Source organism: Lycorma delicatula, chromosome 9 (assembly GCF_047948215.1).
Source record: "Lycorma delicatula isolate Av1 chromosome 9, ASM4794821v1, whole genome shotgun sequence".
Taxonomy (NCBI): domain Eukaryota; kingdom Metazoa; phylum Arthropoda; class Insecta; order Hemiptera; family Fulgoridae; genus Lycorma; species Lycorma delicatula.
Genome location: NC_134463.1, coordinates 35,644,202 through 35,657,088, shown reverse-complemented (window position 1 = coordinate 35,657,088; position 12,887 = coordinate 35,644,202). Strand labels below are relative to the sequence as shown.

Below are 12,887 nucleotides of genomic sequence, written 5' to 3'. Positions count from 1 at the left end.
CGTTTACAGTGAATTGGTAATACATTAATACATCTGTTTCTTAGTTAAAAAGAAATATTATTGGAAATGTTTCTGTCATGTTTATTTTTTGTTATTTCGATAGTGGGCGTTAGAATTAGTATCGATATCAAAAAATATTGAAAATGATTTTCTCCAGTTATTTCGATAGTAGGCGTTAGAATTAGTATCGATAATCAAAATACTTTTCACCGGTTATTTCGATAGTGGGCGTTAGAATTAGTATCAATATCACAAAATATTGAAAATGATTTTCTCCAGTTATTTCAAAAGTGGGCATTAGAATTAGTATCAGTATTTAAAATGCTTTCTTGCCGTTAATTCGATAGTGGGCGTTAGAATTAGTATTAGTATTAGTATTAGTTAGAATTAGAGCTGATAATCGACTCGCCGAGTGAGTCTAATGGTGAACTCTCACCGTAAACTCGAGAGTTACAATTTTTAGTAAAGACAGTTACTTTTATACGAATTTGAATACTGAATCGTGGATACCGGTGTTTTTTGGTGGTTGGGTTTCAATTAATCGCACATCTCAGGAATGGTCGACCTGAGACTGTTCCAAGACTACACTTAATTTACATACATACATAACATCGTCTGAAGTAATAACTTTTAACAGTTACTTTTATACGAATTTGAATACTGAATCGTGGATACCGGTGTTTTTTGGTGGTTGGGTTTCAATTAATCGCACATCTCAGGAATGGTCGACCTGAGACTGTTCCAAGACTACACTTAATTTACATACATACATAACATCGTCTGAAGTAATAACTTACGGTGTTTCAGGAGGCTAAACAGAAAAAGAAAGAGTTGATAATCATTATATGGCGTCCCTTATTCTGTTTTCTCTACCCAATTTTGTTTTCTCTACCCAATTTTGTTCCAACCCTTTTCCTTGTCCCCCTTGAGAAATCTATTTGGTTTTTTAAGAATGGCTGACTAAGGATCATGTGAAGCAACTTTTTTATTCGTTTCTCTTTCTTTTGAACGTTTTTTTTCCTAATTCTTCATTTTTTCATTTCTTCTGATCAGATATGATTTCGTTTTCTTTTTTCTCCGTCTCTTTGAAAATATTGAAATCTTGAACAGTTTTCTGAACGTTGTACTGTTTCTTCTGATATTTTCATTTCTTTAGGTGCTTTTTTTTTAACCATTGAAATCGATTGATTTTCATTCTTTTCATGAATGTGTTGAATATTTGTTTTGTGAGCCTATTTATCAATCGTTCTCGTAAAGTGGCCAAATAATTTGAGTTTACTTTTCTGATGGAATCTGACATTGCCACGGTTTCATTATATTTTAAAGATTTATTACTTCTGAATTTGTATTCAGTTTTACTTATTTTTATTAGTCCTAAGATTTTTCTCAAAATTTTCCTTTTTTTTCTATTATAATGATTTCACTTCATTTCAAACTAAAAATGCATTCTGATGGCTATGGTCTTTCCGGTTAGATTACTCTTTCATAATGGCCTTAGAAAAATTTGGCTTTTATTGATATAAAACTTGTAAATTTTTTGTTAATAGCTATACCATTCTTATTTAATTGGCTTCTTTATTTCTAAATCATTATTGTTATTATGTTTCCTAGTTATTTGGATTTATTGATGTACAAATTTTTTTTTAGCACTTTAGTATAGTAAGCTTATTATAATCAATTTTATTATAATCAATTATAATCCACTTCCATATCCCATATCGTTTAATAACCAGTCAAAATCTGCCATATTTTGATATGTTTTGTTTAAAATAAACTTCGAAATCTTACGTTTGTATTTAGTTTCTGTGAATTTTATGCATACCATTTATCTTGAAATCAAATTCTCTACAAATTTTATTAAAATCTATCTGTTTGTTACCTATTTAACAACCCCAATATTTTGTCATTTACCCACATTTCTCTAAAAATATAGTTCTGTGACTTTTTTACAATTTTTTTGTCAGATTTCATATAAAATCATTAAATTTACCCCATAGTTTGGGTTTCAAGAAATAGTCTCGATTAATTTACCAAAGGCGGAGAAACCAGGTCAAAATCTTTTGCCGGTCGACCCTTTCTAACGAAACGTTTCCGAACCTGGTGAATACGGGCTGGGCAAAAGAAATGAAAGAGGGGACCGACTTATAGAGTTTTGCACGAAGTATAATTTAGTAATTGCCAACACCCAATTTAAAAATCATAATAGAAGAATATACACTTGGAAAAAGCTAGGCGATACTGCACGGTATCAGATAGATTATATCATGGTTAAGCAAAGATTTAGAAATCAACTCGTTGACTGCAAAACTTACCCTGGAGCAGACATTGATAGCGACCATAATTTGGTGATAATGAAATGTAGATTGGGGTTTAAAAACCTGAATGAAAAGGTGTCAGATGAATCGGTGGAATTTAGAGAAGCTTGAGGAAGAGGAGGTAAAGAAAATTTTTGAGGAGGACATCGCAAGAGGTCTGAGTAAAAAAAATAAGGTAGAAAATGTAGAAGAAGAATGGGAGAATGTTAAAAAGGAAATTCTTAAATCAGCAGAAGCAAACTTATGCGGAATAAAGAGAACTTGGTAGAAAACCTTGGGTTTCAGACGATATATTGCAGCTGATGGATGAACGTAGAAAATATAAAAATGCTAGTGATGAAGAAAGTAAAAGGAACTATCGGCAATTAAGAAATGCTATAAACAGGAAGTGCAAACTGGCGAAAGAAGAGTGGATTAAAGAAAAGTGTTCAGAAGTGGAAATAGAAATGAACATTGGTAAAATAGACGGAGCATACAGGAAAGTTAAGGAAACTTTTTGGGTGCATAAATTAAAATCTAATAATGTGTTAAACAAAGATGTACACCAATATATAATACGAAAGGTAAAGTCGATAGATGGGTGGAATATATTGAAGAGTTATACGGAGGAAATGAATTAGAAAATGGTGTTATAGAGGAAGAAGAGGGAAGTTGAGGAGGATGAAATGGGAGAAACAATACTGAGATCTGAATTTAAGAGAGCATTAAAAGATTTAAATGGCAGAAAGGCTCCTGGAACAGACGTAATACCTGTAGAATTACTGCGCAGTGCAGGTGAGGAAGCGATTGATAGATTATACAAACTGGTGTGTAATATTTATGAAAAAGGGAAATTTCCGTCAGACTTCAAAAAAAGTGTTATAGTCAAGATACCAAAGAAAGCAGGGGCAGATAATTGTGAAGAATACAGAACAATTAGTTTAACTAGTCATGCATCAAAATTCTTAACTGGAATTCTATACAGAAGAATTAACAGGAGAGTGGAAGAAGTGTTAGGAGAAGACCAATTTGGTTTCAGGAAAAGTATAGGGACAAGGGAAGCAATTTTAGGCCTCAGATTAATAGTAGAAGGAAGATTAAAGAAAAACAAACCAACATACTTGGCGTTTATAGACCTAGAAAAGGCATTCGTAGACTGGAATAAAATGTTCAGCATTTAACAAAAATTAGGGTTCAAATACAGAGATAGAAGAAAAATTGCTAACATGTACAGGAACCAAACAGCAACACTAACAATTGAAGAATATAAGAAAGAAGCCCTAATAAGAAAGGGAGTCCGACAAGGATGTTCCCTATCTCCGTTACTTTTTAATCTTTACATGGAACTAGCAGTTAATGATGTTAAAGAACAATTTAGATTCGGAGTAACAGTACAAGGTGAAAAAATAAAGATGCTACGATTTGCTGATGATATAGTAATTATAGCCTAGAGTAAAAAGGATTTAGAAGAAACAATGAACGGCATAGATGAAGTCCTACGCAAGAACTATCGCATGAAAATAAACATGAACAAAACAAAAGTAATGAAATGTAGTAGAAATAACAAAAATGGACCACTGAATGTGAAAATAGGAGGAGAAAAGATTATGGAGGTAGAAAAATTTTGTTATTTGGGAAGTAGAATTACTTGGGATGTCGCTTTAGAATTACTTGGAATGTTTGGAATGTCGCTTTATATGGAAGTGAAACTTGGACAATAGGAGTATCTGAGAAGAAAAGATTAGAAGCTTCTAATGTGGTGCTATAGGAGAATGTAAAAATCAGATGGGTGGATAAAGTGACAAATGAAGAGGTATTGCGGCAAATAGATGAAGAAAGAAGCATTTGGAAAAATATAGTTAAAAGAAGAGACAGACTTATAGGCCACATACTAAGGCATCCTGGAATAGTCGCTTTAATATTGGAAGGACAGGTAGAAGGAAAAAATTGTGTAGGCAGGCCACGTTTGGAATATGTAAAACAAATTGTTAGGGATATAGGATGCAGAAGGTCTACTGAAATGAAACGATTAGCACTACATAGGGAATCTTAGAGAGCTGCATCAAACCAGTCAAATGACTGAAGACAAAAAAAAATTATTATTATTATTATTATTATTATTGTTGGGTAAAGTTAACTAAAAACACAGCTCGTATTTGCCAAAAGAAATTGGACTTTAATGAGAAAGAAAAACAACTGAACTTATGTTAAATTATAACCTTAAAAACTAAAAAGAAATTATGAAAATAACATAATATAATGATACATAAGAATATCAACTGAAATCAGCATCTGAACAATGATGTTAAATGAAAAAAAAATACATGAATATACACTTTTAAATACAGATTTTGACAATATACATTTTTGACAAAGCCTGAAAAACAAGAGAACATGAAACACCTTAATTTTAATTGTAAAACTGGCAAACAGTTGTACTACTGCCATATACTATAATGTGACAAATAGCAATGAACGGATGTCATTAACTTAGATAAACGAATTACAATAAATCTTAATTAGCACTGGCCTTTTCTGAATTAAGAACATCAACAAACTTAACGTTAAATAATTAATACATGTAATTCTAGTTTAGTGTAGAAAAAAGGCCACAATGATATTCTAGTACAAAAAGAGTTAATAACAATAATCAAATTGTGATAAGTAAACATAAAAATAAAGAGTTAATTACAATATAATCGCATTGAAATTAATTGAGCACGTAAAATAGGTTGCAGCTGAACAATGACAACCATATGTAAGTAAGCAGTCGTGACTGTACTTAAGTGAAATTGAAACTTGAAAGGCATAGGAATGATGAACTGAATGTTCCACAAATTTTAATGATAACATAACGGTTTAACGTAATAAGTAATGAAAAATTAAACTTGCCTGTAGCACACAAATATTTGTAAGACAGGAACTCATGAATGAAGGTAAAACGAATACATACAGTAATTCCTGGGTGTAGTCCGCCGTGGTGTATCAGGAACGCAGGGGTGAGACGTGGTGTAGAGTTAGACTAATACGTAGTAGATATGTAGCAACGAAGGGATGCCGTTTATAATATCTGGCAGGAAAGATGGTCGCAGGAAGCTGTGGGTCGATGGACGAGAACCCTCATCCCCATCATCAAGCCATGGTTGTCGAGAAGATTTGGTGAGGTTGATCATCACCTATCGCAGTTTTTTACAGGACATGGTTCCTTCAATAACTACCTGCACAAAATAGGCAAGAGAGAAGAACCAATTTGCAACTACTGCAACGAGATAGATGATGCTGAGCACACCTTTTTTGAGTGCAATAGGTGGGACACACTTAGACATAGTAAGGCACTCACAGGTATAACTCCAGAGACAACAATAGACTACATGCTAAGAAGCGAGTCAAACTGGAATAATTTTGCTAGTTTTGTTAGACAAGTTGTTCTACAGAAATACTCCGATGAGAGAAGACAAGGTGTTGGCTAGAATAGGACTGGGTGGACAGCCTTGCTGGTGAGGTCCAGCATGCTGCGGTGTGTTGGCACTGATGAGCCACCAAGGACTCCACGGGTAACAGTCAGGCAAGAGCACACTGAATACTGAAGGGACCCGGTACCGCGTCGCGGCGAACTGGGTCTGGCGTGGTGTATTAGTATTGCCCTTTTGGGTCCCCAAGGGGCCAATATTTATAAAAAACTCTCAAAAAGAGCTAACCGGTAGGCCGACCTGCCTTGCCGGTATATAGCCGGTAGGTGGGTAGGCCTATTTGAGTTTAAAGACACTCCCCTGGGCGGCGTAATACCAACAAGTCGGTTTGCATAGAGCATTTAAAAACAAGATATTAAATCTCAAAAGTCCATTCGAAGTTTCATCTTCTACAAGTTGCCTGGTTTTGTGACACCTTTCATTCCGAAGGATGCCACTGAAGAGGCGCGTTATGCATTCGGTGGCCCTAATGGTAACATAAACAGCCTCTTATGAGTTATTAGGTCAAAACCAGGAGCCTTGTTGACGCCTTCTACTTTCCCGATCCCTTGCAACACTTCTGCATGTGAAACGTCGTATAAGACTTTCCAGGTAGTGTTTGATCATCTCGTTTTCGATAGCCTTTATCAGCTTTTTTCAGTTACGAGCACCCCTATTCATAGTTGACCTATCTTCAGGTCTCATAATTGCCATTTTCACCGAGCCGAGATTTCCTTTAAATGAGAATAAGAAACATTGCTTCTCTTGGATAGTATGTGATAAACGTCAGGTTGCCTCCTGCGTAAATAAGGTAAGTCGTGGGTCCCATCATCGATGTAATTTGGATATTTCAACTATAGGCAGCCTGTCCCCCAACCAACTACGATGATTCTCAATCTGTGTCATTATTATGCATTAATGGTGATTTCTTCTTTATAAACATCTAATGGTCAGAAAAACTGGAAAATGATCGGATTAGTCGGGCACCTTTGTTACATCTGTAGGCCAGTATGTAGGCTGCAGTCCAGAAATTACATTACAATCGCTGGATGTCAATAATAACCTTCAAGGTCCTCCTTTCAGTCCTCATAAGCTGAGAGTACGTGTTTTCCATTCCAGTCATGACCCACAACAAAACGGGAACCCATAGTTGCGAAGAATTCCAAAAATAAGCCATCTGTGATCGCCTGACAAGGTGGACAATAAACTGCAGACAATATGATTGGTCCAAGCCAGTCGAATATTTCAATCAAGGTCGCTTGAATACGGTCCATTTAAAACTTGGAAGGAGGTGATACCTTACAGCAATCTTAACCAGAACCGTATTACCGCCATGTGTTTTAACATCTTGGTGATTAGTGGTGTAGACCTTGTAAACTCAAACACAGAAATAGTTACGGTCAGTGAAGTGCGTTTCGGAATGTTTAAAAATTCCGTAACTATCAACGCCTTCAATTCCTTCCTTCGACTTACTAGGCCACTGACGTTGCAGGTCAAAATTCTTCGATACCTTGCCATTAACAAATCTTGATAATAACTTTCGTCAGTAGGCTTATCAGACTACCAGTTTGTTGTAACAAGAATTCAGTCTTAGCTACTAAATTATCTATTTTATATTTGCCATCAGCACCGAACAAACACCAATGGTGATCGTCAAATATATAATATAATCAAATTGAGTGTTTATGAAAAGTTAAACTTTTACCGGTAAATTAAACCGGAAAAATTTATCGGTTAAAGTAAACAAAAATTCTGATGTGGACAACACATGAAGGAACTCATGAGTTGTCCACAAGGGGAAGGCACATCAGTTCAAATCAGATTTCATCTCCTATTTTTTTTTTTTAACTTAAATATATTGATTTGTTAATAATTATTAACCTCCGATTGTAAAAAAATTTACGATTAATAATAATTCAATAATAATTAAAAATGAAATAATGAAAAAATATCAGAAGTTATTAATGAAATTTAGTGTTATGTACTTTTCATTTTAAAAAAATGTGTATATATAATTTAAACAGGTGTACAAGGAAGTCATGTAGTGTCCACGCCAAATTTTTTAAATTAATTTTTTTTTTTTTCCAGTTAACTTTACATTTAGACAGGCGCACCCAAAGTACTACACATACAACAGAAGAAAGAATACAACTAATACAAAGATTAAGAAAAACACAAACACAAGTAGATGGTACAGAAAGAACAAAAATAAGACAAACAGGAAAATTCAAAGTTCGCTGGACGATAAGTATTTCTTTTTTTTTACCTTTTTCTTAAGTAGTCTTGCATCACATAGAAACTAGCATACATAATCGGCATAGATTCGGTTTATGTTGATAAAACACAATGTTTTCAAATATTTGAAATCCGTTAAAACATGGTTTAAATTTATCATCTATTATTCTTTATCTTTTCAAGAAATCTTTTTATATAACCTTTTCGTAAAATTGAATTCATCAATATATCGATACATGCTTTTATTAAATTTCGAGAACGGTTTTAGGAGTAAATTTATCCAGATTTATACATTATTGCTTGAGCAGTAATACTATTATTATAATTTCATGTTTTATGTATATATTTTTTTTAATTACTGATTTTACATTACGTAAAAAATAAAAAGATCATGGGTGATAGGGAGGTAATTAATGAAGAGTTCAATATTAAACATATATACGATTACAGAAATGGAGAGTCAATTTCGTGGTAAAATTACAAAGGATTCGTGAAATAAAGTAGACTAGAAATAGAAGATTGAAGCGAAGAATAAATCTATTAAATATTTTAAAAAATTAAAATTTAAAATCAGGAGAAAAATCTTGGAAATATTTATGTAGATTGTAATATTTATAATAATGAAACAGGAAAAAGAGGTAGGAAATAATGAGACCTTTATTAAAGGTGGATATAGAAAATGAAATGAGGCAATCGTCCTCATATTCGCTCAACGTAATGTAAATGAAGAATCATGCCAATATCATATGATTAAATTTCCCATCAATGTCACCAACTAATTCTATGAAAATGAATAAGCTGAAAAGAGTAAATAACATGCCGTACGGGTTTACTTGGGATAATAAAAATTGAAATTGAAATTGTTTCCGATTGGTTTTTGTTTTAGATTAACGAGAATCACTGAAATATATTTGATATTTAGCTGTACAAATAAAACTTGACTCTGCGATCAGAAAAACCTAGTTTAATGAACCAGTAGTGCCGTAGGAAAAAAAATACCTAAATGAGATTGTTACCCACCTCCGCGATCAGATTTTGTGTTTATAAAAGATAATCTTCTCCCTCTCTATTCTGGGTTATGGCATTAGCTTCAGCCATCAGACTTCATGAAGATTCCTCAATTTTAATATTCTACTACCATTAGTAAAGTCAAAGAAAACCTCATGGCTCCTCTAAATTAAGCGTAAAAATTCAGTATTTGTTTACCTTTTCTTCTGGTGAGTGTAATTATATATTGGTACTTTATAAAAAAGGAATTATTGAATATTTTATATTTGTAAAAATAATAAATTTGTTTAGCCCAAGATGTGATTATGGCAGATACATGCTTAATTATTCGATATATTACTGAATACATAAAATTCTGAATACATAAATTACTTAATACATAAATCAGTAACCACAAAGGGCCTGCTGAAAGTTCACGGCCTGACAGAAAAACAAGATTTTTTTAAAATGTGTAATAGCTTTATTTTTTCATGCGGTCACCTTGCAATTCCGTTTCACAAATCACATTTAGACCGATGACTTTTCATATTTTTAATACCCTCAATATAATGCTATTTGTACAACTCTGGGTAAAAGAAAAAAATTGGGCGAGATTAGTTACTGTGGTCTTTATTCATAAATTTTACTTAGAATTAATTGAGAGAATTAATTCTCTACAAGATTTATTAAAAATAATTTTTATATATTTATTACCCACCCGTTTTAACAGTTATTTTATGCCAAACATACTATATCGTTTTTCGACACCCGCCTTCTGATTCTTATCCCATATTTCTTGAAAAGTGCTGAAAATAAAATCTTGGAAGCTGTTTCAATAACGATCCATTTATGAACCTCTGTTTATAGCAACTTTCTTCTTTGTCCTGAAAGTTTGTTACATTCTTTTTTAATCATATCATATATAGTGTTATTATTATTATTATTATTAATGCATATATCCAATGTATTTTAAGGCCTGTCATATTCCTTTCATTTAGTAAGTATTGATGATCTATTTTTCTTACAGGCAATCACGTCGAAGCAGAAGTTGTCCATAACACAACGTTTCCTGTGTTCGTTAACTGGAATGATAAAACAACATCAACAGCAGCATTCATGGTATCAAAGGCAAACGCTCATAAAAATGTTTTAACAACAGAGTTGTCTTCAGAAATACCAGTAACACCATCAGAAAAAGCAAGCATTTTACCTCTACTACCACCAACAACATCCTAAGCATGATGAACCTATCCTTCCTATCCTAAAGATAGGAATAACATCCTGAGATGTTATTCCTATCAAATACAGGTTTTTGGGGTGTAAAGCTAGTTCGCCTCCACGTGGTGCACCCTGGGTAATGCTAAATGAGCTAGTAGATACTGGCAGTCAGACAAACCAAGAAGATAGGTTCTCCTAACCACGCAGACACAAAGCTTACAGTATTATTTCGGGTGTTGCTTAGCGAAAAGGTTCGCCCTGATTTCTGCAGCTTCGGTAAAATTAAGCCAGACTGTATTTCTTAAGATCCAAAATTAAGGTCTCAAAACTATATTTGTAGTAAGTTTCGATAAATCTGAGCTAAAAGACAAAAGATTGGGGGTGGAAAATACAGTATTTATTATAAATAAAATAATTTTGTTAAATAGGTAATAAACACATAAAAGTTTTAAACAAAAGTTGTAGAGAATTTGATTCTGAGTAAAATATTAAGATTAAAGTTCATGTGGCAGATTTTGAATAGGTATTAAACGGTACAAAATTAACTCCTTAGTTTGGTCCCAAGGATTACAATCTGCCTCAATTTTACCGAAGACGCAGAAATAGGGAATCTTTTGCCAGCCGACGCTCGCTAACTGGTTTTGAATTAAACATTTAAATTACGTTTTAATATTTTCAAACGTTAATGATTATATTCTGCCTCAAAGTATGACAATTCTAAATATAATAAAAATAGAAATACAGATTTCACTAACTGAATTAAATTAAAATAATAATTTTAAAGAATATAAATAATAAAAGTATTTCATTATTTTATCACTATAAATATGATTTTTGTTTCAGTGAAAAGAGTATTATGCATCTTTATATTCTCCCCTCCAAATTATAAATACTAGTTTGTTATGTTTTATTATTTTATCTCTCCTCCTGTTATATTTTTTAAATTAGTTATGCTTAAAAAGAATCATTAATGATCGTTAATATTTTTGAATCATAATTTTTTTTTGTTTTATTTACAAGTAAGTTAAAATGCAAGTTAAATATATGTAATATTTCACTATAAAATAACTGATTTTTAATCATTTTAAAAGTTATATTTCTTTAAAAAAAATTATAATGCTAATTTTTAAAAATTATTATTTTTTTAATAAATTATTTTTCTTAAAAATAAAAAAAGTAATTTATAATTAATTTCTTTTTAAATTAATACCTTTATAAAATATATATACAAAAAATTGCGGTGAAATAATAAATGTTATTAATAAAAAATTACGTAAAATATTTCATTATAAATAATAATTTAATACAATTATAAAATATTTTTCTTTTATTTACTCATTTACACATTATTTAATTATATTATTAAGTATTAATAAAAATGTTGATTATTTTGGATAAATAAAGGAAAATTGCATAAATTTAGAATTGTGAAATTTTATTCAACGTATTATATTTTGTACAAAGATATATCATGCAAAAATGCATTCTGTGTATTCATAGATTAAGAAATAAATAAATTAAGAAGTAGCAGAAAACATAATTATTGTTGTTAACCTAGAAGAAATAAATGATTTAAATGTAGTTTGCATAATTTAAATGCAAAACTTAACGAAGACACTTTGTTACATTCCGTAATAAAAATTGGAATACGGCTTTTACTGAGTGAAGTTAATTTATATTTATGGTTAATAAATTTAATATTTACTAACTTTCGTGTTGTATATCGTTTTCATTTAACATAAAATTTAACTTATTAATTTAATAATTAGTATGATGTTCCTCCACAGATGATCAGAACTAAGATGGTATAAAGAAATAAAACTTCACCTCCCCAGATTTGACTGGGGAGGTGGATTAGTTTAAATTTGTTCTCAATTTTTTCAGTGAAATGCTATACTAAATTTCTTTTCGATTATAAAAAAAAACACGAATAAAGAGTGTTATAATAGACAATTTTTTAAGTAATTAATTGTATCGGTAATTAATTAACAAGTATATTGTTTTAATTTGCAACCTTTTTCTTACGGTGAAATTAAAAAAATAAAAATATGCTTACTGTATTAAAGATATAAAATATGATAAATAAATTTGACAATAAATAATAAGTAATTGAAAACAAATTGACTTTAAGTAACATAAATAATTTTAAAAGATTAAATTTAGTGAATAACACAAATAAAGAATAAAAAATACACTAAAACCATATTAAGTATACTAAATCCGAGACACATGTCTTCCTCAATATTATTTAAAGTTATATTAGGTGAAGGATCAATTTCAAAAACCACCAATAAGATCAGCCCATATTTATTTTAATTTCTATTTGTAACCCAAAAATATATAGCATAATAATCTTAATATAAACTAACAACATAACCATCTTTTGGTAGCTAAAATGATTGCATTATGCTCGTTTTCCAAGAAAAACAAATTTTTAAATAAATAGCGGACATACAGAAAAATATGCGTTTTCGGATCTATGTTCGATGAACATTTTTTCATCAGTTTATTAACTAGAATCACTTCCTAGAGTGTGGCCTCACCTTTAAAGGTGTGTATAGATATACTTATGTATAGGTACTTATATATAGGTACTTATATAAGTACTTATATATAGGTACTTATATAAGTACTTATATATAGGTACTTATGTATAGGTATAAAGTATGTAGATATACTTTAATGGAAAAACCGAAATTACTTG

General features: G+C 31.2%; 2 protein-coding genes across 3 annotated transcripts in view; one reads left to right on the top strand and one right to left on the bottom strand.

Annotated features, from left to right (window-relative positions):
* Positions 1 to 11,415, top strand: part of LOC142330272 (uncharacterized) — a 103,062-nt gene extending 91,647 nt beyond the window's left edge. For both annotated transcript variants that reach the window (XM_075375462.1, XM_075375463.1), the window contains 2 exons: positions 7,832 to 7,991; positions 9,993 to 11,415. In XM_075375462.1, coding sequence (XP_075231577.1) covers positions 7,832 to 7,991; positions 9,993 to 10,201 — 369 coding nt within the window. In that variant the 3' untranslated portion in view covers positions 10,202 to 11,415. The remainder of the gene's footprint in view (positions 1 to 7,831; positions 7,992 to 9,992) is intronic.
* The window catches only part of LOC142330271 (uncharacterized), a 132,742-nt gene that overhangs the window by 59,484 nt on the left and 60,371 nt on the right, over positions 1 to 12,887 (bottom strand). The gene's annotated exons all lie outside the window — the stretch shown is intronic.